Here is a 27,260-nt window from a genome sequence, read left to right as displayed (position 1 = left end):
AGTCTAAGGTATTGTCATGTATACAGTATATAGCTTTCTAATATCCTCTTTCTTATCATATCTTTAATCCATATTCCACAAATCAACCACTTCAAGAACATTTTCCTTCCTTTGTCCTTGTTTTTTTGGACGCTTACTTTTAGAAGGGTCTCTCCACCATCAAAGCCAGCCTTAAAAACCACATGTTGTCATTGTTCTACATGGTATAACCCACCATCATCCAGGCTGGTTTAACACCTGCGGCTGTTTTATCCCACCATCTCATCTGGCTGATATGTGTATATATATTTTAAATTAACACCTTGTTTTGGTATACTTTAAATCTATTTTTCACTTTAAGCTTATATTGTGCAGTTTTTTTTTATGCATATTAATAAGTAATAGTACATCAGCTGGAGGCAGGGCACTCTCAATCATGCAGCGTCATCTTAGACTTATGGATAAGAGCCCTCACAGCTTATATGAGTGCTGATAATGTCTGTACTGCATTTTTTATAAAGCTACGGGTAGAGCTGTTTCCCACACCCTAATTATGCCAGAAACCCCACTACTTCAATATAAAATCACCACAAATTTGAAAAGGAGCTCGGGTGAGTCTCTCTCTCGCGCGCTCTCACCGACACGCCCGCGCGCACGCACATACAGTAGTGACTGTACTTGCTGAGTGAGCCAATAATACAACGGGGGGAATCAACATTCCATTAAACATTCCTCTCGCGGGACTGTCCTCTCTGAAACATCGCGAAGTTTCCTGCTATTTTGGATTTTGGTGGCAGCAGGCAGCCCGCAGCAAGCCGTGGAGGCAAGTCCAAGAAAGGTGGAGACTCCTGGTTAACTTCCTGCACAATAATCTTGAAGCACCACCAAGAGAGAACTCGGGAGGCTGCTGCTGCTGGGGCAGGGACGAATGGATCTACGGCTCACTTGACTTCTTTTTTCGGTTGTGAGTCGACAAAAAAACACTTTGTGGTTGATTATACGCGTCTACCTGGCTAGTAGCTAGCTAGCAGTGAAGCTGCTGGATAAGAGATTTCCAACGTTTGATTGCGAGGCGGTGTGAAGGACAGGAATGGGTGAGTTTTCCATGATGTGGCGCCTGTGTTGTGTTTAACGTTATATGTTATATTCTTTTCGACTCAGCATACAAAGCAAGTCGAACACGCGTAAGGCATTAAACCAAGTGTCAGTGACATAAATCATGCTATCTGCTTTTGCCAGCAAGGAGTTAAAGTTAGCAAGCCAGTTAGCTAGCTGGTTAGCCTAGCCAGCTAGCTGTCCGGTTAACTGGATAACGCCACCTCCATCCTTGGATTTGGCTGCAGTTCTAATGCTAATGTTAACATGAGCTACCTTAAAGCTGATGTCAACATGGCCTCTGTAAAACCACTGACGGGTCTAAAACTACCCTGGTAGTTTGAAATTCCCAGTTTATTTATTTCTGGCTGTGCTATGTAATCACAAATTTGGACTCTCTGCAGTCGAAATAACTTCACGGACGGGAAACTCCAGACAGAAAGTTAGCTTCTTCTGATAGTATAGGTCAGCTTCCTCTTCTGACATTTGCTTTAGGTTTTGATCTAAGGGAAAGGGTGTCATGACATACATTCTTTCCATGACAATGATAGTCTTACAGTAAGTTCCCACATCCCAATGCACACAATACTTTTCGCCACCAGAACCGACCAGGGCTCCTTTCTTATGGGCACCGATGACCCCATCCTTAACACAGGGTATTAAATGAATCTAATTCTTAAGGAAATTCGGGTCTTTTGGCTAACAACTAAAAAGAGTATTTCACTGAAACCACAGAGTTCAAAGTGACTATATTCGGTTCTGTATGCATGAGTTTAAAAAAGACACCATAAGTGGGTGATGCTCGTTGTCACTTCTTCAGAGAGAATGGTTGTTGTGATGGTCATGTTCATTGAATATAGAGGAAACTCTGACATTTGTTTGTATCAAGCCTGCCTCCTGCATGCTGCGAGAAGTGCAGTGTGGTCTGTGTGGTTGTGTGCAAGTAGGACTTGTTCAAGAACTTTGCTATGTTGTAAAACAGGTTTTAAGCCCTGCTTTGCTTAGCCTTCAGATGTGTAAGGTTGCAGACTGTGGTTTTGACATTCTAAGTCAAGAGAACTGCTTTAAACGAAACTGCTTTGCATGCACTGTTGCATAGAATTAGTATTAAAAACTGTAGTGATACCACAGTAAAGATGTGGATGACAAATGAAACTAACACTGTATGTAAATTGCAAAGAGAATAAGAAAAACAGTGCAGATGATCATTATACAACAAGCTTGGGACTTCTTCAAATGTGAACCTAGGAGAAAAATTATATATCCCATGGACTTAGAAACTATCTGACACTCACTCAAAAACTTCTTAACAAGTGTCCATTTATGGGACACTAGGTTCACATGAATTTGTAAGGCACTGTAATGCTCTTTGGTATTCCTTTCCTCAGGTGGCTCATTGCTTAGTGTATCTCAGATATGTTTGAACATGTCCTCGCTGTGTGAGAGCGCCCCTCACATTCTGTGTTTGCTCTCTCTGAACTTGACTGGGGCTACATGCAGCCTTCTAGTGGTTGATTGGCTAAAATCCACCAACTGGAATTTTGTGTTGTAGCATTAAGTGTTTGAACATTCCAGTGCTTTGTCTGGTCTGCTCCCCACATCTGTGTCAGCAGCAAATCTTTTATCTTGTATTGCATTTTTGGGTCCTTTTTTTTGCTTTTATTTTGATAGTGGATAGTACAGTGGAAGATGGAAATTAAGGCAGAGAGAGCTGGGATGGCATGCAACGAAGGTTCCCAGCTAGACTGGGGGCATTGTGTTTACATGGATAAATTCTTAAACCCTCAGGCCACCAAAGGGATGTCCCAGTTTCTATTTTATTAGCCAACTTCACTGCAGGATTCCACTGAACCCAAAAAGACTGGACTTGTGCCAAAATGTCTGATTGAATATTAACCTCACTGGCCTCAACCAATATTTACCAGCATGTGCTTTGTTTTTATTTCCCACCCTGGTTTCAACTTAACTGATGAAGGTCAGTTTACCTAGCCTGGTTAATCTGGTGCTTAAAGGTTCATTCACTTATAAAAATAACCCAGCTTGGCTCTGTAAAAAGGCATTTATTATTATACTCAATGTAATTTTGCACAAAGTCACAAGATTAATTATCATAGATATCACAAATATCTCAAACTGAACACTGATGAATGAAACAATCATTACTGGCCTGCACACTTCTAATGAGCACCTTTGATCACAGTCTTCAAATGTGAAATTGCACTGCTGGAACTCTGCATGTATTCCCTTTGATTTTCTGTCATATGTCTGCAGTTACACTGTTCCTGTGTTTTTCAGTCTTGTAAAATATCAGATTAGATCATAATCATTCAGTAGTAAGCATGCATTTGTCACATCTAATCTGAATGAAGAACTGCTTAGACTCAAGTTAATACCAAATGCATTTAGCCAGACACATTTCACTGGATTCAGAATGAGGGGACATGTCAGGCAGATTTGAGCATATTTACACCTTTTCATTTCAAATTTGATTTACTGTGGAAGTCCCCCCCCCACACACACAAAAACATAGCAACAGCAAGTCAGATCTCCCAGAAAGATACAAAGTCTATGTACGTTCGTAGATAGCGAACACTGTGCAGCAACATCCTGGTAGCTAGCACGTTAGCTATTAATGTTTATGGAGCTGGAGAAATTTTGTGCTACTTATGTCTACCTGATGACAGAGACACTGGGAAATGTGAGTTTGCTTGTTGTGTTGCATGTAGTTTTAAATAAGGAAATCTACAACTTTCTTTTAAGGGTATAAAAGCCACTTCAAACAGGCTATGCCAAACTGGTCATATGGGAGAAGGGACATTATGGCCACACTCTGTGGCATCCACGGCAATGGCAGTTTGGTCAGATTGATGCATTCTTCAGACACACTTTTCACATTAACAGTATATCTTGCCTCTTTTTAGAGTTTTATACCAGCTTCCAAACTTGTGTTTTGAATTTTGGTAGAGCTGTCCTTTTGTATACAATTGCTTCACAGATTGTACCCATAAAACAAGCTATAGATGTTGATATGACTCTTGTATCGATTATTCACATACTCTTTTCTCACAGCATGAATGTCTTCTCTGGTAGTTTCCTGTGTTATGTCTGTAATATGCAATGCTTACATCTCCTCTCAGATTTCCACGACATGACCTCTGACATTTGACAGGCACAGCCATTGTTAGCACATGGCAGTGGTCCCGTAGAACAGTTGGTTATGTAATTTGTCAAGCATTTATCTAGTTGCCCCAACTTAGCTTCCGGGCGTGTCTAATGTGTGCCAAGGTACTGGCGCAAAATGCACGTTGAGCTATTATCTTCAGTGTCAGTGCCGTGGGTAAATTAAGGTGAACAGGAGAATTTATTTAGACAACAATAACTCTCTCATCTCGCTCTCACTTGATTTCTCTAGGGTAACACTTTGCCCTTCATATCAGCTACCTCTCACATCAGTGGGAAGGAATGCAGTTATGAGTTTCCTCTTTACTGATTGTGTGTTTGAGTGACTGAGAGAAGCACAGAGAGCACACTGGTTTAGACAGTCTGCCTGGCAGTCAGCTCGCCTGCGTGGCCTTGAGTACCCACCCCCTCTTCTTCCTTTCTCTCCCTCCCCTGCAACATCCTCCTGTCTGTCACTGGCTTATATAAGACCCATATTGTACAAACTCTTTAGCTGGAAGCACTGTGTGAGGAGAGGAAAACGATAACCTGGAAATTCCTTCCTTTCTGCTGAACCTCGACCCGTCACACAGACAGGAAGTGAGCGCAGGATTTGCTGTGCACTCCCAGGAGTGTTATTGGTACACTTGAAAGTAAGGACAACACACAGAAATTAATAAAGTTGATTTAGAAGACTTGAGAATGTGTCTGGTGAGGGTGAAATTCTCAGATTGAATCCTAGGTCCTAATAGTGAGGAGTATTTGAATCACTCTCTTTATTTAATTCTTCTTCCCTTATGTGGGTTTAGTAAAATAACACTGAGGGGAGAAGAAACAAAGATAAATTGTATCTGATAAGAGGGACACAACTCGAAGCAAGACTGGGCATGATGTAGGTATGCTGAGGAGACAGCACGCACACACACAAAGAGGCATTCATAACAAAGCAGCACAAAGGCTGTTGTTATCGTTGTATTGTTTTTCCCTCTAATGGACATAAATCACAAAAATTGATATTTGAATGGTTGGAACCTATGTTTTGTTAGAGGGAATAATCAGCCGTCATTTTTGGCCAATTTTGACAGTCGTGCTATTAACTCCAGTGAGACGAGATGTCTGATACAGCTCAGCACGACAGATTGATCTCTTCTCTTTGCAATAATAATCAGCATTGCTCTGAAAGAATTGTTAGAGATAAACTGCTGTAATCAGTCACAATCAGATGTTTACTGAGGGGAAAAAACCCCCAGTGCTCTGCAGGTCTGATGCCAGGCTGAAATTAGAGTGATAATCATCCATTGTTTTACCCAGTAAAGCCTGCATCAAGTTGTTAGCTATGTTAGCTTAAAGTTTGTATTAACCAGCTGGACTTGCATCATAAATGGCCGTGATCCATGCAGGGATATGTGTGTATTTTTTAAAATTGCTTGAGTTTATTGTGATAAATTCTAAAGTTTTCCACCACACTCACTGATACAGCTGGATATAATCACATGAGCTTGATTATAGGAAAAATTTAAAACATTGTAAAAACATTTCCACTTTTTAATGTCAACATTAGCTGTTTCCAGAAGTAATCCAGAGGGTGTGTTGGTGTACCAGCTGCATCTAGGGATGGGAAATGCTAAGATTTTATTTATACCAATGCCATCATGGATTCTCTTTATCCATTCCCTTATTGATTCTTGATACATTTCAGTTGAGCTGGCTGAAGGCAGAGAGCTAATTGTAGCAACAGTCTGCCTGTCATCATCTAAAATGGAAGAAATTACAGACTGTACAGCTTTATCTTCAGTTAGGCTTTCTTAGTCAAAGAAAAAGTCTGCTAAGCTTACCTGCATGGCGGTAATGTTATTATAACAGGATATTTACCGTCTGTGATGGACATGCTGCTTGTTTGTGAAGCACTAGCACTTGTGCATAGAGTGTCAGGTCATTGCTGGAATTTAAGCCCATATTAAATAGAAAGCTGTTTCAGTATAATGCTAGTGTTTCCACCCTTACTTGAAAAGATCATTTTACAGACATTTCAACCCATCTGTCTTTGTTACAGGGCTCCAGCATCAGAGAGGCCTGAGTTTGACGCCATTGTTCTGCAATGCGCAGCTGTCATAAAAAAGGCTGTCGTCAATAAAAGGAATTAATAAGCTTGAAGCCCTACAATTCCAATGGATGGGACAGTTTTAAACCAGCTCTCGATGGTTCCTGTTGTCGATCCCCATCCTTAGCACTGTCATGTAAGAGGAAATAATGTTTAAGGTTTGAATCAAGGGCAATAACAGCAACAAATAACTCCACCACAGTGTGGTAGCAAGTTGTGGACAGGGTGTATGCTTGCATACTCGTACATAGTGAGCTTGTTTTAGCTCAAAGTGTCAAGGAATCACTTCTTTAGCTGTAGCTTTCTCGCTCATGTCTCTGAGCTACGGCAAATATGTCAGGAATGCTCAGCTGCCACTCCCCAAGACCAAGGTGTCACTGAAAGATAGAAGGTTTCCTAGTGTGTATTCATGTGCACTCCTTTATTTTTCCTCCTTTATTTTCACTCCTTCTTTCTATCATTATCACTCGCAACTCTTCTGACACCGTCATCAGAGATTGTTAACTCTGTTTTTCCTTTGGTGCTGGTGGTCTGTAGAACTGTGAGTAATACCAAGTAATCTGCCAGGATGTAACATGGCAGTGTGGTTTGAAGAAGTCTAAATATGTGGTTCTTATCGTACATTATAAGAGCCAGGCACTGTTCTTTATCTCTGTATCATTCAGTCAAACACAGCATTTCGGCTGGTGAATGGAAATGTTTTATCCATTTCACGTCTCGGTCCACATCTTTGCCACAAGAAGCAGCAGGAGAAACTGCTGAAGTCCCTGGAGTGGTGGGGTGGTTTATTACTCATGGCTGTAAAATTTGTCATTAAATTTCTAGAAGTTGTAAGTCAGAGGCAGACTAGACTTTGTTTTGTAGAGGATCCGACACCTATCTAACACGTTTCACAAGTCCTAAACTTTGTTCTCACCTTTATTATTTTGCTCAGTGCTCAAAACTGTCAATTATCGAATCAGCAATTGCATTTTAACACGCATCACATTTCTATTATCATACCGCATACAAAGTAAAGCAAAAATAAAGGTCTGAGTACTGATGATACTATTTAACTGCTTTGCATCAGCCTAGAATATAACAAATATCTTAACTAGAGCTGATGTTTCAAAAACAAGATAATTCATGTGCTTGGTTTAGAACTCACAGTAGCAGTTAAGATCTCCTCGTACTCAGCCGCACGCTTCCCCTTGGGGTGGTGAAATAATTCTATTGCACCCTTTTGTTGTTACAAAATCATCTGGTACATCTGATCTTTTGTAACCAAACCTCTTCAACACTACTGAAGTCAATCCCCTTTTTGGAACTAACTAACTCCACGGAGCTGTAGCAATGCTGCAGGACACCCACCATCCCTTGGTTGTGTATCTCATGTCGTGCTTGTACAGTCTTTTTTCTCTCATCATCTGCTTGACAGCACACCATTTAGTGGATGTGCTTTTGGCCATAGCACTTAGCTTTTTGACCTATTTCTGCAGTTATGGCAAGACAAGAGAACAACTCTGGCTGTGCGGTGAGGCTGCTGCTGGGCCCGATGACGGTGTTGTTTTGGAAAGCTGTACATCAGATCTTTATAATGTTTATTCCCACATAGCGTCACTGTGTTCAGACAAGACCAAACTTAAATGAAAGTGTGATGTAATTCATTCCACATCACACACTTCTTTTAAGGGCTCTGCATGTGTGGCACCAATAACAGCATGGAAGCATCATATTTTATGGTTCTACATTCTGACATCAGGTAGACCATGAATGAGCCGCAGATCTGCCGACCCACATCCACTCATTCATTAACACAAAGGTTGCCAGGGAGACATGCATGCGAGCCAGTTAGCTTCCTGCTCTTGCAAAGGGCTCAATAATAAGCTTGTATTAATGTCACTGTTAAGGGAGTGTAACTGTTCCTGGGACAGTGGCCAACACTGGATGAATGAAGTAGTTCTCCAACCTTTGCATAAACCTCAGGTTGTAAACCCTGATTGAAGGCCCTGATGTGATTTGACCTTGGATAGTTGTAATCCAGGTTATTTTGTTTTCTTCACTGTCATTACTCAAAAAAAATCTCAGTTCTGCTACTTCATAAATCAGTAGAACTATTTAAGCCAGAATCTGGCAGGAAGTTTGCTCCTCACACACACATACACACAAACACACACACACACACACGCACACACACACAAACCACCTGTACACTGACTGTTTTTGGCTGCGTGGAAGTGTGTTTAGAAAGGCATTTCCTCTGAGGAACAAACCAAGAAGACTTTGTCCACTGCCCCTCTGCTGGCATTTCACAGGCCGACACCCATCACTCACTGCACTCATTCAGTAGCAGCAGCCAGAAGTGGTGAGTGGTGCCTGACTCCTAGAGAAGTGAGCATCAGAGTTCATCTGTGTGCATTGCGTGTCCTCACATAAAAATAAAGAGGAGACATATTGTTCCTACCCCCAGAGCTCAGTTACCAAAAGTCTCAAAAAGCACGTAATTGAGTCAGATTGGTCTCTTTAAACAAAGGTTTCAAATATACACCAATTGAAGTTGTAGATGGAAGTAAACAAGCCTCGATCACTGTGGTTGCCTCACACCTTTATACCCGCGTAATAACTGTAATGTATACAAAGGATTTAAATTTTATTAGAATAAAAGTACATTGTAATTAACCCAAATATCTCAGCTTTCACTGTGAAAATGTGTTCAGTTTAACTCCACCACCACAGTAACGGCAGCGTCTCTACGGATCATAATACATGAATCAGTAGGCTTCGTCTATAAATATCCTCCTTCAGCTTGCCATGCAATGTCATGTACAGTAACATTACATGGGTCTCTTTTTCAGTCACTGCATCAACTAGCTACAAACTGCTGAGTGCTGCCTGTCATTTCCAGTTCTTGCTCTTCAATGAATGCTGCACACATTCAAATTTTATGCGTTTCCAGTCTTTGAAGCAAATACCTCAACAAATGTTTTCATAGTTGAGGGAACCTGTTTTCAACAAGGGGTGCAGGTGTGCCCATACACAAGGTTGGAAGCTGAATGGGCAGTTTTTGATATATGTCCAAAAAGATTTTTTTTCCTCTCCAAGTTTTGTAGCCGTAAGTTGGACTTAATTGCAAAAAATAAATAAATAAAAGTTGATTTCTGTTTCCCCTACGTAATTTTTATGTTACATCATATCAGTAATGATTTTGTTCTGTGCTTTGTCAAGCTGTTTCCACAGTACAGCGTTCATTTAACAAAATGCTTTAAAAAGACAAAAAAATGGCTGCCCTTTTGCCCCCACTGAAGATAACTATATTTTAAGTAAAACACTATATTATCAATCAAAATCTAAAACATAAACTATAAGTAGCTGTGTAGGGATGTGTGTTCAGAAGTGACACTGAATTGGCTGGCCTGCGTTCCTCAGGCAGGGTGTGTTTGTGTGGTTGCAGAGTCCTTCTGCTCCACTTGCAATCATCTGGAAGATGAGGACCGCCCTGTGTGTTGAATTAACTCAACAGAGTATGATTATGTCTGTCAGCATTGCCTCGTGTTTTGTTTACTGTAGCAGACCGTATCTCTTCCTGTGGTTATATGGACAGATAGTCCCAAATTACTGTCTGGGGTCCTTGCTGAGTTGTTTATTGTGTGTTGCTCAGTTTGTGTTGTGATTGTTCTGCACCTCGTCTCTAGACTGTTTGTACTGGCTCGTTTATGATCTTAAATATAGTCATATCTACAGCTGATCTGCTTTGCTTAAGGGAAAGTGATTTCATTGTAACTGGACAGCTGCTGGACCAATTACTGACAGAGGCGGAGAGGAGACGAGTGTCACTCTACTCGCCTGGAAGTAAATTAAGCCTGGTGTCACTGCCTGATCCATAATGTCTGCCTGGACTCCAACAAACTGTGGCTTAGGCAGTTTATTACCTTGTTCATGCGTATACACGATGGTGCTTGTGACCATAGTGGGACTGATGTGGTCAGGTAAATGCTGCAGTAAAAAGGTTGTTTTTTGGACGTGTCTGACGGGGAAGTCACTGTACCAGAATAATATTTTTTTTCATGTATCAACCTGCTGGGCAGTTTCAGTTTGACAGCTGCAAAATCAAGAGAGTTGCTGAGATCACCCAGAGAGGCATGCAGGGGAGGGAGATCTTACTCAAATTTACTAAAAAGCACTGGGTCCCAAATTCAGTGGAATCCAGCAAGCTGTTAGAAAGCACTTTTGAAATTGGTAGAGGGATCCACCTTCAGAAATACCCTGCATTATACTTGTTGCTTTGCAAAGTGTTGCTTTGGATGTTGTCATTCTGGTATGTCGACTTAGATGGAGACCTTATTTAGAAACAGCCAATCAAATCACAGCATTCTATTGCAGGCAGAGCAGACAGTCACACTGAGCCAGACAGGAGCTGCTGCACAACAAAAGAACCACAGGCTCTGAACAGCAGCTGACATTAGCTTTCTGCTAACATCTTCATCTTATCTAACTTGCAAACATGAACACATCTCGTCCTGCACCGTAGCTTCTTGGATGAGCCACCGAACAAACATTCAACAGGGAAAAGTACACTGCTAACTAGGGTTTACGATCGATCACGTGATTGGAAATCGGGGCCGCGTGACTGCAGACTCGATTGGATCAGACGTTATGTCCCGATCAGGTATCGGATGAATTATATATATATATATATATATATATATATATATATATATATATATATATATATATATATATATATATATATATATATATATATATATATATATATATTAGTGCTGTCAGGCGATTAAAAAAATTAATCTAATTAATTACAGGATTTGTAATTAATTAATCTAATTAATCGCATTTTAATCTCATATCTGCTAAAGGTCCCCAAATAAAGAATTTGAATTCTAGGACATTACAATTCACTGACATTCACATTACAGCTGGTGAATTCTTTTTATCACTGTAGTTCTCGACGGTAGCTGGAAATTAGAGTCAGATGACGCTATCTGAAACGCCTCTTTTAGGCCCTCGTCTTCCACGATTGAAATCAGCCTGCAATCAGCAGCAACCCACTTTGCGATTGAGTTTGTCAGTTTTTCTGTCGTGGCTTTGCTCATTCGTTTTCCTAACTCAGCAAGTGTGGGTTGGCGGAGTGAGCTCACGGTGCTACCGTGAGGCAGCTAGCGGCACTAGCAGCAACTACATGTTTAGCGTTGAAATGATAATTCAGGCTGGAGCTGCTACGGTGATAGGAAAATTCTTTTTTACACAAGGTACAAATCACTGCGTTCTTGTTAATAGTCCCGTCTTTGTTCTTTTTAGAAATAAACTTGCCGTTCAAAGGTCCAAGTAGGCTTGCCTCGCTCTCCGGTGTCGCATCCATGTCTGTTGTCACCCTGCTTTTGACCAGTGGCGCAGGTAAGATGCGACCTGCCACTGCAGCCTACGGGTCACTCAAAGGGCCAAATTTAAAATGCTTGTGCATTGACTTGCCACTCATGATTAATTGCTTGAATTTTTATAGCGCGTTAATTTGCAGCATAATTAATTAATCTAATTAACGTGTTAAACTGACAGCCCTAATATATATATATATATATATATATATATATATATATATATATATATATATATATATATTTAGTTGTTATTTTTAATCACATCTACAATATATGGGCTAATATATTTTCATTTAAAAATAAATGAGAATAAAATAGTATTTATTAACTACCAACGTTTACAGGCCGGGTCTGTGTCTGTGACAGACGCCACTGAACAGCGCGTGAGCGGAACACGGCAGCACGCAGCAGTTTGTTTTGAAGCTCGGGATCTCGAGAGGTGGCAAGGACAAAGCTGCTTTTAACACCACAAACTTGATACGACCCCTCAATACACTGCACTGCAGTTTACAATACACTGCACTGAGAATATGAGTTAGGAGTGCAGTTCCAAAACGCACAGTACTGGCCTTAGGCTACTTGATAAAAGTCACTTTTATTTGCTCATTTGTTTGCATTTGATATTTTGATGCCTATTTTAAGTTAAACAGCTATTTGTTTTAATACTAGATGATTGAGTCTTTATACCATGGTCTAGGTGAATACTCGATTCTGATTGGCTGCAGGGTGTCCGTTAAAAAGTGTTGTGGACACTTATAAAAAAGTTCCGCCTGATTGTTCCAAATTATTGCGCTGGCTCAAATGATATTTGGTAACCGTGGCAACAGAAACTCAGAACATATGTTAACATACGTTGTTTCACAGTTTATTTATCACAACGTCAAGACAGTAGAGGACACACACAAGCGGTAAGAGGTGCACTTGCCCTCTGAAATGATACTTTGTATCACGTAACATAACGTTAAGCAATCATCTCACTTCCCTCCACTAATTAGGCCTAATATAACAGCTGTGGCCGACCGAGCTGCAGGTTCTTTGGCCATAGCCAGTTACCTTGGCAACACGTCACGACGAGAGATATCAAATAGTCCACTCAGCCGCTTCTTGTAAAAAACATCATTAACATATTAATAATTGATTTAATATTTATTTCTTCTGTAAGTGACCATGGTATAAGCGGGATAATGCCCTTCGAGATGTCCATTATCAGAAATGAAAGCAAAGTCCATTCATTCACATCGGACGCTTCGCGTCGGGTGGTTCACACCTCCGTGTCGTCCATTAATTTCTGATAATGGACACCTCGTCGGGCATTATCCCTTACTTAATGTTGCACTATTCCGAATGTGAAGAAAATTTTATTTTATTTCTGTGTTCTGTTCTGACTTGTAATTCAAGCTACTTCATAGAAGTTTACAATACACTGCACTGCATGTAGGCACAATTGTGCATAAGTGGTACATGTTAAAAAAGAGCCATTGGTAAAAAAAATAAAATAAGGGACATCCTGGATCTTATTCTTTGCTCTTAGTTCATTTCATAATGTTTTATAGAAGTATCGGATCGGGACTCGGTATCGGCAGATACTCAAAATCAAATGAGTCGGACTCGGACTCGGGCAAAAAAACGTGATCGGGACATCCCTACTGCTAACGTCATTTTACAGCGAGATAGCTGATTAGCTGCTCAGCGCATTAATCAAGAGCCTTTACAGTCATTGTGCTGCAGGTTTGTTGACACTTCTGTCGTTCTGTTCACTAAGTGGGAGATACGGCCGCCCTCAGAAATTCCCCATATGCCTGACTCAGATGTACAACTGGGAGGTGGATGTGATCAGGTTTTCCTACTCATTTCCTTGTAATTACGGTGTGAATGATTTGACATGAACATGTCATTGTAGGTATATCTAGTAGTACAATATAGTGTAATATATATATATATGTAGTACAATATCAATCTATCCTAATGACACCAATTTGATATGGCATAATGAGGAGCAGTGTCCTCCCTTACATGCTTGGTTTTAGCATCGCTAATCAATCAACTCTGTTTGATTTTTCTCAGGCATTAAGACAGTGGAGCGGGCAGCTAGGCAAGGCAGGCACTCCACTCTACTTTCTCCCTCCTCTTGAACCACTGTTCCTCTTATCCTCTTTTCAAAGGCTTAAATGCAGAGTGTTTGATGTAGAGGGAAAGGCTGGTCTGAGATCATTGGTCGGGGCCAATTTCTCCTTGGAGGTTGGCCCAGGCTGGTGAAGTGTTGGGGCCAAGGTTGGTGATGTCAGAGGGAGAATGGAGCCACACACACAAACACATATGCCAACAGTCAACACTGAGCCAAGTGTTAAAGCAGTTCGTCTTATCATTGCTTGACCAATATAGTGTTGAATGACTCTGCCCCTGTGTGTGTGTGTGTGTGTGTGTGTGTGAGTGTGTGAGTGTGTGAGTGTGTGAGTGTGTGAGTGTGTGTGTGTGTGTCAATTTGCGGTGCACCCATCATGTTTTTGTTTTGGCTGCGTTTGGTGTGAGGCCAGCTCTGTCAGTGGAGTTTCTCTGCTCTGAGTCATGTAAGAAAGGGCCACACCACATAGTAAAATACCTCATTACCAGTTAGTCCTCTGCAGCCTGCTTATTTTTAGTGGCTGCTCAACCTGCTGCACTGGAAGCAGCCAGGTAGCCTCTCAGTCTCCCTCGCCTCTCACTTTCATTGGGTCATGACTTTAACATTGTTGAATAGAACAAATACAGTGGTGACCATTGTGTTGTCTTCCATGTTTTTAACCTGTGTTTGTGAGTATAGACATGGTTCATTGGGTGTTGAGTGTCTGTGTGCATGGGTGTGTGTGAGTGACTGAAGAGTACCTGCATGTTATAGCAGATAGAGGTGGGCGGTATCCAAATTTTGATACCGTCAAACCCACATTTTCCCGGGGTATACGGTTTTACCGTGACTAATTAAAAGTCACTTCGCAGGGCAGCATGACATGCGTGCAGTTCAGACGGTCAATGCTCATGCTAAGAAGCACCAATGCTAACTTGTAGCATACCAGAATGATGGGGAAAACTCAGCTAAAAGCCTCTACCAAGCATTGCCACCCAAACGAAACATAATTCATACCCCAAGAAATTCTATGCGCATGTAACGAAAACATGAAAATAGAGCACGTCAAAGGTACTGCGTCTGCTGATTTCACCACTTCACGTAAACCACAACAGCCAAGTATCATATGAAAGCAGAGGGTCTGCGGATCACGAAAATGTCTGCCTTCTCACTGTGCGACGAAAAACTTATATTCCAGCTCGAAATAACGCTGTCTTAGTTTGAGACCAATCACAAAGGTTCTGGTTAAAACATCTGTAAAACTGCTCAGGTTCATTTTTTTAGCATGTACTTTACGAGTAAAAATTCAACCAGATACATTGGCCTTCATTTATGTTAGGCCCCTATAGACCTATATGCGCAGCATTTTTTTAATGATGGTAATGAAACTGATACCGTTGCTATTTTTAGATACCACGGGATACCTTATTACTGGATTACCGCCCAACCCTAATAGCAGACACTGTAAAGTACATGTTACATGGAGTGAGTTATAATGGTACGTGTACAAGTGACCAGCCTAATTAGAAGGCTGCGTGTTCACAATACAATAATTTTATTGCAGTTTTATACTTCAACAATCTTGGAAATGCATTATCTTGCAAAACAGCAGCACATTCAAGGTCTTTAAGCACTCTTGCTGTCACATACTTGTTGTGACCATTGTTTACAATTATTTTATATGAATGATGAGCACTTCTTTTCACTGAGCCAAACATTCATTCATTCTCAGGGCTGAGGGAATAGACCTTCTTTCACCACTAGAACTGCCATATTTAGGCTGGGTTTGTACGATTTGATTAGTGGTTATTGTGATGATTTCTGTGTGGCTGTTGCCACAGAAACTAAACAGAGTGATGCGTGTATTACTTTTTGTAAGCAGTTGTGCCTGATTTGGGGCAATTTACCATTCCTTCCTTATCTTGTAATGTCAGTACACATAAGAAAGCGTTTTGCTGAAGCTCATTGTTTATGTTGCTTCTGGATTGTGTTGAGTTCCTTCACAGACTTTGTGAGCAGCATTTTTTTAACTGTCAACAGGAATGCATGACATTAATGTCTCTTCCAAAAATTGCAATTTCAGTGGATACTGTCGAACTAACAGGTCAGAGTTATAGAGTAAAAGTTCTTCTAATCATGGTTTTGGAATGATTGCAATGATTATTTCCAACAATCTGAATCTATTGTTATCTTACAATGTTGCTTTGATATTTTGTTAATTTCTGTGTCTTTTTGTTTCTCTTATCACCCCCTTCAAACCCTTTCTTCCCCTGAACTTCCTCTTCTTATCTCTCTTACCCTTATGCCCTTCCTGCCACTGCCTTCTCTTTACTCCTTTCTGTTTTTGTCTTTTCTGTGACCTCCCTCACCTCCTGCTGCCCACCCCACCGCACTGGCTTCCTCTCTTTCTACCCCCCCCCCCCATCTGTTTCCTCCCTCACCCTGTCTTGAGTAGAGGTTGTGGTGGAGTTTGAGTATGATGCGCTCCATGATGACGAGCTGACCCTGCGACTGGGCGACATCATCAAGAACGTGCGGTATATAGAGGAGGATGGCTGGATGGAGGGAGACCTCAATGGGAAAAGAGGCCTTTTCCCTGACAACTTTGTTAAGGTGAGTTTATTTTTAGAATATTGCTCTTTTGTCATTCCACTTACTTGATCATATGTGTTATAATAGAGTTAGCTTGTGTACTCTGTAGAGCTGACCGTGCACTTCCTCTGAGGTTTCAAATGCCTTTGTCTGTTGTTGTTGTTCAATTAGAGATAATCCTATTGGAGCAGCGAGCATTAGGAGACCATAACAGTCTGTGGCTGAGTGTTGGTCACAGGCTGCAGCAGATGTGGTCACTGATGTCTTTGAGTTTCTGAGAGATGCCAGGTGTATGCTCAGTTAAGAACAAATGAAATACATTTCTTTGGTAATTTAGTAGAACGTTTTTACAGAAAATGAGCAGGCATTATGATTTCCCGTGTGGGGATGACTTCATTTTACTAGACTTCCATTACCCGATTACCCCGAACACAAGAATCCCTAATGCAAAGTTTGAACTGAAGTTGCGGTGAGCAGCGTGTTTTATTGGCCTTCTTCGAGTTTATCTGGAAATCACTACAAACTGAAGTGTGTAAACAAACCTATGTGCAGACATGATGAGGCTGTTTGACACGTGGTTGTGCTGGATTGGATGAAAGATGCGAGTTGATAATGGTAAAAGTTTAGTCCGGCCTTTCTTTGTCGGATTTGATAGAACAACTAGAAGCTGCACTGAATCTATCAACTGTTTCTGCCCTTGGCCTACAGTGCAATGTACTGACAAGTGTCTCCACCCATCTCCAGGTGGCTAGCTGGCTCAGGCTGTGTTGTAGTGAATCTAACAGCCGCATGTGCAACAGGAACAGACTTTGCACGCTGTCCTGAGCTCTCAGTTCGTGTTTGTTGAAGAGATATCATCTCTGGTTATGAGGTTGAAGCCACAGGAGTTGACAGCGTTCAGTTCGCTAACCTTAGCTAGCCAGCTCTCTGCAGATGTATGTACGTAACAAGACGTAAAGTACGAACGTAGAAAACCTAAAAAGGTAAAAAGAACCAAAGTTGAAAATGTGAATATGGTCAACATTATCACAACTAAACATATAGTAAACCTGAATTGTATCAGCAGTAAAAACTAATGAGAGTTGAGTGAAGTGTTTTTAGCTTGGCTTTGTGTCACTTGCAGTTGATGAGTTGGTGTGTTTGCACCAACTCATCCCCGTTTCTTGACTGTGTAAATCGGGACCAGCAGGCGTTATCTCTTTTCATCTCTGTGATTCTTTGCTACATGGTGTGCTGTTGGCAAAAGGCTCTTGCAAAGTCTGAGGCTGGGCTTTGTTTCGAGCACTTGACCAGACTTATTTTGAACCGCCCGAAGATATTTAGAATGTCTTCGTGGTTACAGATGCTGAATTCTGTTTGATAAAATGCATTAAGACCCACCCAGTCAGTCTTTGTCCTGTGGTTGATCTTGCCTCTCCTCTTCCTCTCTCCTGTCCTCCTCTCTCTTCTGTCGTCCTGTCTAATAATGAAATACATGAAGTAAAGTTCTCGATTAAGCATCCTACAGGAAGTTGGATCAAATAAGTAATTTCACATTTCACATACAGGAGACAAAATACCTGCCCTCCCTTCATTATGACCATCATCAACCTTTATTTTCCGGTCAGTTCTGCTGCTAAACATAGAAACTCACTACGACAGTTTGAGATCTACTGAACTGTCTCACTGTCTTCTGTGAAACAATAATGACAGGAAAAGTCATACCTGGAGGGAATTGGTGGAGATTGTTGATGTGATCAATGACAATTTTTGACAGCGAATTGATGTAAGGTTATGATGAACTCATTGCTTTCAGTTTGTGTCCATTGGAAGACTGTGGAATTTAATATTTTTGTGTAATAGAGTTTAGTGATCCTTACGATGTCTGATCCTTTTGAAAGGATCAGACATCAGATGTCTCTGCATCCTCACTGAACTTGTTTGTAATAGGAAGGAAGGGGGGGCCTCTGTTGCTGCCAGGTCAGGCCTTGCTCGTTCCAAGTGCTTTAAGTGGAGATAGAGATTTCATTGTGTTTGGAAAGATTTTTTTAATCACATTGCAGTGACACTTTGTTGCTGTTAAATGCTGAGCTGACATACTGTGAATGGTGGTGCGACTGGGCTCAATGCTAACTTAAAATCAGCTGCAAAAAATGCAACTGGTCAATAGCCTATTAATTTAAAGTGAGGAATTAAAATGCTGTTAACATGCCAGGATTTAAATCACATTTGGAGACTCAGTTTGCAGCCAGTGATTACACACAGTTAACTCTGCAGCCATGGGGCAATAGATGCATAACTTTTGTGGTTTTAGAAGACTTAGTACACTTGAAATTTGTCTTTTCTGTGCAAGATATTGACATAGCTAATGCACTTCCCTTCCCTTCTTTCATCTCTCTCCAGTTTTTTTTCCTCATTCTGTAATCCTACGTAGTAAGATAGGTAATCAGCTAAACAGCCTGGCCCAGGAACTGAGCTTTGATAGTTAATCCTCTAAGAAGCCTGCTGGCTGTTGAACTTTGCTCCTGACAGCGTTACTGTCGCCTGAGATGTTGTCTTCCTCTTGCTTGCTTTAATTAGTGTTGTAGCTGAACAATCAAGGGACATGAAACATGTCGGAGAGTGACTTGGTAAGCGATTTAAGAATTCATCATTGTAGTTAGTTAGTATTAACTTACATGAATGTGTCTTGTTAAAGTACAGATTGTCTTGAAGAGAGGAATGTCATTGTCTGTGATTGTGAGTGTGGGCTTTGGAAGAATATGGGGTCTGTGTACACAAACTGCCATGGGAATATGTTTTTAGGACTGTGTGTTTCTGTAGGTAGAACTATCCATTTTCTATTGCTGAAGCGGGTTCAAGTGTTTCTGGGTGTGTGAGATTACATGTGACAGTGTGTACATAGCAGTTTGCTGGAATGAAAACAGAAATTGGTGTTTGCTGTTTCCAGCAGTCTTACCAATGTGATTTAAAAAAAAAATGATATATGACAATGATAATGCTATATGATAGACCTATTAAATTATAGAACACCTGTAGACTGCAAAATAAAGCATATTGAAATGTCAACGTATGAACTAGGGGAGCAGTATCATGCTGTCGCTGGGCATGAAGCGCACAACCAAGCCCACAACCGAGCCTTTCTGTCCAGACCTACAATACATTCCTTTTCTGTAGATAGACATTTGTCTCACTGTTTTAACCAGGAAAGAGAACAAAGCTTAAGCTTAAGCGATCTATTGGTAGAATATGGCATAAATGCAATATAATATTCTTAACTCTGTCTTATTCTTAAACTAGGGTAAATGTCTGCAGTTGTTAATTTTCAAAGCATAATATAACAGTCTGCTCAGCCTCTCTCACTCGGCTGGGTTCGACCTCAGCCCTCACACCCCTGGCACTCACCCATTGAACGTACATATTTGACATGTTGCGTGGACGATTTATTGGTCCCGCTGTACCAAATAAGTAAAGAGGTTCAATATCCAAGTCCAATTAAGACTGCCTTTCTAATAATGCTGTGCCCTCTCCTCCCCTTTATTTAAATCCCCTGTTGGTAATAGGAGTCAGTTCTCATTAGATGAAATGATTACAGGGATCATTGTCCTCTGATAGATCTACTCCAGGTGATTATGAAACCATAAAGTGTCAAGCTGATACTTGTGTCCTCCATGGAGAGTTATCAGTCCAAGTACTCACAGCTTTAGCCTCACCTTTTCAGCAAAGTGTGTGTTGTTTCTTAGAAAGTGTCCTGCAACTTCCCTACTTCAACTACAAGAAAATAACAATAGAAATCTGCTGAGAAACATCCTTTTGTAAACTGAGAATGCTGGAAGAAGACACAATGCCCATTTGTATGTTCTCATTGTATGTGCAATCTAATTAACACCCAGTGAGTGGAAAAACAGTTTCTGTGTGTGTGTGTGTGTGTGTGTGTGTGTGTGTGTGTGTGTGTGTGTGTGTGTGTGTGTGTGTGTGTGTGTGTGTGTGTGTGTGTGTGTGTGTGTGTATGTACTGCAAACGTAGCGACGTGTGGTCTCACTTCTTAAGCTCTCAGCATAGACCTTTCACACTCTTCAGCAGTGTCAGTGAACTACACGGAGACACCTCAGATGAGTGGAAGTCATTCTTGAGTGTTCACATTGATCTTTTGTCACTTCACTTCTGTCAGCTGTGGGTCTGAAGCGGTTTGCTTGCATCGCTTTGTCTCTGCCTCTGTAGCAGATCGTGCCATACTGTTTGTCTTTCTCTTGTTCTGTTGCTTTTCTTATCTCTGTGTCAGTGCCTGGCTGCTACACACACACACACACACACACACACACGCACATGCTCATGCTCACACACTCACACAGCTGGACTTCCTATCCAGTGAAATTGCAAAGTCAGCATGTGTGAACCAGGAAGTGGATGGTGAACTGGCTCATTGGCCAGCTAGACACACACACACACACACACACACACACACACACACACACACACACACACACACACACACACACATTTAATTGCTGTTACTCTTAGCTCCCAGTGTGACGGTTTTATTTTTTAAGAGCTGGAAACTGCTGAGCACCACTCAACCCCTGTCTGTTGGTGTGTTTGTGTAAAAATCCTAATCATCTCTTCATATAAGAAATTTGTTTGGAGATTTAACAATGATATCCTGACTCTGTGGTCCTGTTTCTGGATGTAAGAGCTCGTCAGCTTAAGGTCAGCTGCTTTTTGACCTTAGCCGACACGGAGTGAGATTGCAGTATATGCATTGGGTCATATGTCAGTCATGTCACTGGCTTGGTCTGGTCATTAAAAGTGTGATCACACCCTAATATTACACTTGGGTTTCTTGTGACACGTGTGCTTTAAGAGGTCAGAGTGGCAAGCTGATGAAGAATGAGGTGGATTCAGAAGAAATATAAAGAAGACTTTCTGTTGTGCTTTCATTTTTTCACATGTCAAATACAGTTTAGATCTCCTGGTTTTAGTGGAAGGCATATTTGGGAAACATGAAAACAGGCATTATTCCTATCTTTATATCATCATGCATCTAATATTCAGCCTTAAAAGCCTAAATATCCTGCGGCGGATGCAGTAAGATGAGGAATCTCCTCTTTCTGAAAATGATCTATGAGTTGAAGGATTGTTGATTGATTAAAATGTAAGGAATCAGCAACTTTAAAGACAGTGGATAGTAAAAATCCAGGGACTTTGGGCCATATTTGAAGCTAATCCAACATGTTTGATAACCCATTAGTGACCGTTAGACAACAGCTAACAATAGCATTTAACCACTTCCGAGCTAACAGTACTGTTTGATAGTGTTATATGATATGATGGGAAAGGCATGAATGAATTCTGAAATATCAACACACCTCTTGAACACATTTAAAGCACACCAGATGTATTCAAGCTTCCAATGTAAATGCTAACTTAATGTAATGAAGCATGCATGTCTCGTCAGCCTGCTAAAGAGCTTGGAACACACTGTTGTGATGGTTCTGTATGAACACGACATAGAAATATGTGTTCTCGTGAGCATAATGTCACATAATGTTACCGACTTAACCAGAACAATTCTGAGGGCAGGTGAAGAGACAGCAACACAGCTAACGTTACATTACAAGCTTGTTAACATCACTTCCAGGCTTAAATAACTGTCTAAGATGTACAGTGGTATTTCAGAATAAATATTATGTTGTTTTAACTTGAAAATTAAACCTGACCTGAGCTGTTCTCCAGATTTTCACTATCCATGGTCTTTCAATTCCTGATCAATCTGGAATTGATTGATCAATCAGCAATGTGTGGGTGCTTCACGTTCTTCCAACAGCACCAAAACATGCAGGTTGGGTTAAGGGGCAACCTGTGTGTATAAATGCAGTGCAAATGTGGTTGCGTGTGTGTCCTCTGATAGATAGGTGATCTGTACTCCATCTCTTCCCCATGCATGCTGGGATAGGTTCCAGCCCCTCAGGACCCTCTACAGGATCAGTGGGTCTAATGTGTCCCCCATGTTCATACTCACACTATTGAGTGAAAGTGTGACGTGGACTCTGTGCTGTTGTCAGGGAGTTCCCCCGCTGGCAGAATGCAACGCTGTTTTGCTGCCTGGCTTGTGACATGATTTGGATCATTAGTGGTAGCTACATTTAGCATGAGTGGGCTGTAACTAATACAATGCTGCATTGAGCACTTACTCAGGTTGCCATAGTTATTGTTTACGTTGTGTCTCTTAAGCTCAACAGAACACAGATTGTCATTGTGTGATGAAGCTGACAGTATGAATATCCTCACCTCCTTCATGGGTTCATTTGGGGTTTAAGGTTGGGGTTAGAAAATTAGGTTTTTGGTCAGTGGTCAGGAAATGAGTCACAGCACTGCTGAAAACAGCAATAAGAAAAACTTGTGTCTGCTACAGTCAAACTATGTGAATGAATAGATTCACCAGCTGTTTGTACCCTAAATTAAAGTTACTGTATGCCTTCTTTTAAGAATACGTCCTTGGAAGAGTCCTGCCTCTCTGCTCTGTGAGACGATTACTCAGCCTTGTGTGTATGTCTGCTGCTGCACAGATAGAGCTGTGCTGCTTCTCCATGGACATTTACTTCACTGACCTGTTGTGCGCCACTGTCCCTGGTGTCCCTCATTTCATCCTCTCATGTTATAATGCGCCTGTTTGTTAAATAATACTTTTAACAAAGTACTCGCTCGATTACAATTTTTAAAGTTTGTTGTCTAAACTCGAAATCACTAAAATATCTTGTCTAAATATGTAAAGAATATTGATCATTGTTGCTAAACATGCTGTATAAGCAGTATGAGCACTAGCAGCTTTTAATGAGTGTTTAAAGTATGCTGCTCTAAAGACTGTAGAAACCACACTTTCCACTTATTGCTGTGTGTCTGGTGTTTTTAGGAACTGAAGAAGGAATCCAAAGATGTCAAGGAAACAAAGAGTGAGCCAAAAGAGGAGACGTCTCAGCCTTCAAGGAGAGAGAAGAGTGCAGGGAATGTGGCCAACCTGGTTCAGAGGATGAGCACTATTGGCATCCCAACTGGTGGCTTCCAGCCTCAGCCTCCACCAGCTGCAAAGAGTAAGCTGGTGTAGTTTTCTTTATATATTATTTGCATTGCTTGTTTGCAAATATCATTTCACCTGCGTGTGCTGTGTGTGAGCTTGTGCATGTGTGTTCAGCTGCTCTGAGACTCAGTCATGAGTGCCATTTTATCTTTGTCTTCACCCACCTAGCTACTGTTGCCATGTTTCTATTTTTACCGATGCTTATGCTCATTGAGGAGTCCCAAGTAAAAAGCTCAACTTCAGGGAACAATGCAACTGTTGAACATGATAGCACCGTTAAACCGTGCCAGTGGTGGTTATGTCTAGTGTCAATATTATGTCATATATTATATATGTCAATATTAAGGCCATTTTAATTAACATAGTATCAGAAGTAAGATATTATAAAATGACATGTCTGCCTGTTTGCCACCTCTTTTCCATGGATCCTGGATCCGCTCCCCATATGCCTGCTCACCAAAACCTTTTCTCTGTGCTCCATAAGAGAAGTTACGTTTATGGGTATGGTTTAGATTATAATATTAGAGACAAGATAATGATTTTTAAATACATTATAAAGCACAGACACACATCTTTTGCTTAGCTTGCAGATAGGCTGTGTTACATCCTTCCTTCTAAACCCCATCGGGTGCAGCTCTGCCTTTTCCTCAGCACAAAATGTTGCTATAAATAGTAGAAATCAGTCTGCAGTGTTAATGCATTAATAATAAATATTTGTTTTGCATTCAGAAGTAGAGTAGGATATAAAAGCCTGTAATATAAGTCAGCCTAAGCTCTGTGTATTTCCTGAATGTCAGTACCTGTGACCATGTGACAAAGGGCTCCTCCAGCACCAGCTGTCACTCTGCACTGTCTGCTCTCTGCTCTGCAAACTGCCATCAAGTCATGGAACATGATGTTAATATACAGGAGTAATGCTGCCCTTTGATTTAGTCTAATTTGACGAATCAGCAGAAACATGTGCACCATACACTATCAGATAAACAGAGACTTCTTGTAATAAAAGCTTTGTGTGAGGGACGTTGTGGTGTGGTGAAAAAGCAAAAATTCTGATCATAGAATATTCAGCATATGCTGCAGGTGAACTAATGCTGGCCTGTGAATGACACTGTGTTGTTACTGTATCATTACACTGAGCCTCTTTTGTGTAACCAGTTTTTCTACTAGTCACTCGCTTTCTCGTGGAAAGCTTTGCTCCTAAGTCTGGTCTTCATTGTAGCAAATCTGTGCAATCAGCTCAGACTGATGCAGCGTTTGTGCTGTCCTCGTTGAAAACATATTCACGCCAACACCATGTCTTGTTCGGTTGTTCAGTTTTCTGTGTGCGGCTCTGCTTGTTCAGCAGGGTGTGTCAGCCACCTGCCACAGGATCAGCGAGCAGAACAATTCCAGAGTTCATTGTGGGGAGGGTTAGGGTTCTTGCTAGCTTTCCCACTTCCTGGATTTACACCTTGCTTGCTTTCTCACCTGTCACAGATCTCACACTGCCCCTTTTGGCATTACAGATGAGACAGAGACGTGCCCGTGCACACAGCATAGCTCTTCCCATTAGATAAAAACAAAAACACTGACTGGCGTGCACATGTGGAAGCCACACAGCAGGTTGGTTGACTTAACTGGTGTTTTCTGTTCCACAGAGCCTAAGAGGAGACAGTGCAAGGTGCTGTTTGACTATCAGCCAGTGAACGAAGATGAGCTGGAGCTGAAAATCGGAGACATCGTAGACATCCTTGAAGAGGTACCTGAGTCTTTGCAAAGTTATCTTTCCAAGTCACAGTAAGTGCACCTTGTGATATAACCGTTTTCTTTTGCAATGCCATTTCTTGGGATATTCACGTTCACCTTGGCTGACCTTTTAGTGTTTAGGATAAACACAACACAGAGCTTCAGGTTTTGGTGTGTGGTTTGAGAGATGCTGGTAGAGGTGAAACATTACAACCACTTCATGTGTTTAACCGCTGAAGATACACCAACTGTTAAATGGTTATTTGTGGAACGAGCAAGTCAGAACAAGTAAAAGACAGGACTGTGCATTCTGCAATACTGTGAGTGTATGTGACAAGAAGGGCGAACAAGAAGTTTGTTGAAAGGGAAATACATGTGCTGTGGTCTTAAATCACAGACTCTGTATTGTTTTAATTAATAGCCTTGATTATCTATAATTAGCATTAATGGCATCAGGGGAATTTCGGTGCAACTGTGGAAGACTTCACTCCTGAGCTAAACAGGACCTCAGAGCCACCAGATTACTTTAAAAAATAGAGAAAAAAAAGTCACATTTCCGTGTCAGATGAATTCAGTGAATATTTTGTCTGTGCAGATTGAAGAGGGCTGGTGGAACGGCACCCTGGCAGGCAAGTCTGGGCTGTTTCCCTCCAACTTTGTCAAAGAGCTGGATGCCAATGGAGAGGACGGAGAGTCCAACGACACGGCAGCAGACGAAACCGGTAAGAGAGAAGCAGCAAACAAGCAGGACCTCATTGATGTGAAGGATGCAGCTTAGTTGGAGAAGGTGCATTGCATTTGCTGCAGTTCAGCAAAGTGATTCAGCATTTTTCTTGTTCTTCTTTGGACTCAAACGCGGTTGTAGAGTGCCTTTAAAATGCCCTTGATGTTCAGGAAAACTGTATGAGAACAATGCAGGTACATTCAGGGCAGTCTGTTGAGTGTCTGACAGCAACTGCTTACATCGCTCTTCAGAGAACAGCGATGACTACTTTCTCTTGTCTCATTCAGACATGTATTCTCTGGTTGAGGTAGTGGAGAACTGTTTATGCAGAGAATTTCTCACCAGTTTTGTAATGTTGTTCTTTTGCCCTCATGGCCCTTAATTTATCATCAGTGTAGTAATGGAGCTGTTGAGGTGTGATTGAGTTTGAGTGCAGCCTCGCTGCAAGCCTCAACAAGAAGTTCAGTGTGCAGCTGCATGTTTTTAAGCCTTTTACCTGCTAGTTATATGACTGAGAGCTACAGCAGTATGTTTGTGTGCGCGTTTGTGCACATATTTGAATATCCACAGCTTGAAGTTTTAACTACATTTGAATACTACAATGTTAAATAATACAGTGTGTAAATACACACACGTTTCCCATCTTACATCTGTTTTTCATCAGAGCTGTGGTAAACTGTTGACATTCAGAAGAACTGTTATTTTTTTTAGGAATTAATCTTTTCATTCATGTGTTTAGGAATGTTAAAATGTCTTTGTTTAATACACAAACACAATTGTAGCAACCTCTGGTGGCTTAAAGGGGAACAAAATGAGGATGAGCCAAATCATGTGTGCTGACCTATACAGTACTGCAAACGCAGTAAGATGAGATACTTGTGGATTAACTCACCCCGTTGTATGTCCTCTCCAGATGGAAGTGGAATGGAAAGCACCGCCACCCCCACATCGCCTCAGCCTGCCTCAGGGAATGGAGTTATAGCGCAGCCCAAGAAGATCCGAGGCGTCGGCTTTGGAGACATTTTCAGAGAAGGGTCGGTCAAACTAAAGGTCCGACTGCCAAGTCCTGAGACAGAGGAAAAGAAGGAGAGAGTGAGTGAGATGCAAGCTGGGAATATACAGCATATACGGCACAAGAAATGTTGTGAAAGCACTGTGATATATATTTACATACATGACATACATTATGAGCAACATCAGTTCCCTCATTTCAGAAATATCTGATGTTTTTAGAATAATTTTAGAGGAGGCACAGTACAGATTAGGGTTCAGTATGGTAATTGTTTTTTCTGTTTCTGAAGACAGATATTTTTCAGTGAAAATACAGAGGGAACTGACAGAAATTCCTCCTTTAGCTC

At 41.2% G+C, this 27,260-nt stretch overlaps 1 protein-coding gene across 1 annotated transcript in view; it reads left to right on the top strand.

Moving 5' to 3' along the window:
* The first annotated feature begins 756 nt into the window (after window positions 1-756).
* The window catches only part of cd2ap (CD2-associated protein), a 48,911-nt gene continuing 22,407 nt past the window's right edge, over window positions 757-27,260 (top strand). Inside the window, exons 1-6 of the mRNA XM_070987847.1 lie at window positions 757-1,073; window positions 16,263-16,420; window positions 23,289-23,466; window positions 25,091-25,191; window positions 25,774-25,900; window positions 26,816-26,994. Of these exons, the coding sequence (XP_070843948.1) occupies window positions 1,070-1,073; window positions 16,263-16,420; window positions 23,289-23,466; window positions 25,091-25,191; window positions 25,774-25,900; window positions 26,816-26,994 (747 nt within the window). The 5' untranslated portion in view covers window positions 757-1,069. The remainder of the gene's footprint in view (window positions 1,074-16,262; window positions 16,421-23,288; window positions 23,467-25,090; window positions 25,192-25,773; window positions 25,901-26,815; window positions 26,995-27,260) is intronic.

The sequence above is a fragment of the Chaetodon trifascialis genome, chromosome 19, assembly GCF_039877785.1.
Source record: "Chaetodon trifascialis isolate fChaTrf1 chromosome 19, fChaTrf1.hap1, whole genome shotgun sequence".
NCBI classification, from domain to species: domain Eukaryota; kingdom Metazoa; phylum Chordata; class Actinopteri; order Chaetodontiformes; family Chaetodontidae; genus Chaetodon; species Chaetodon trifascialis.
The sequence above is the reverse complement of the archived record's forward strand: the minus strand, read 5'-3'. Positions and strand labels throughout refer to the sequence as shown.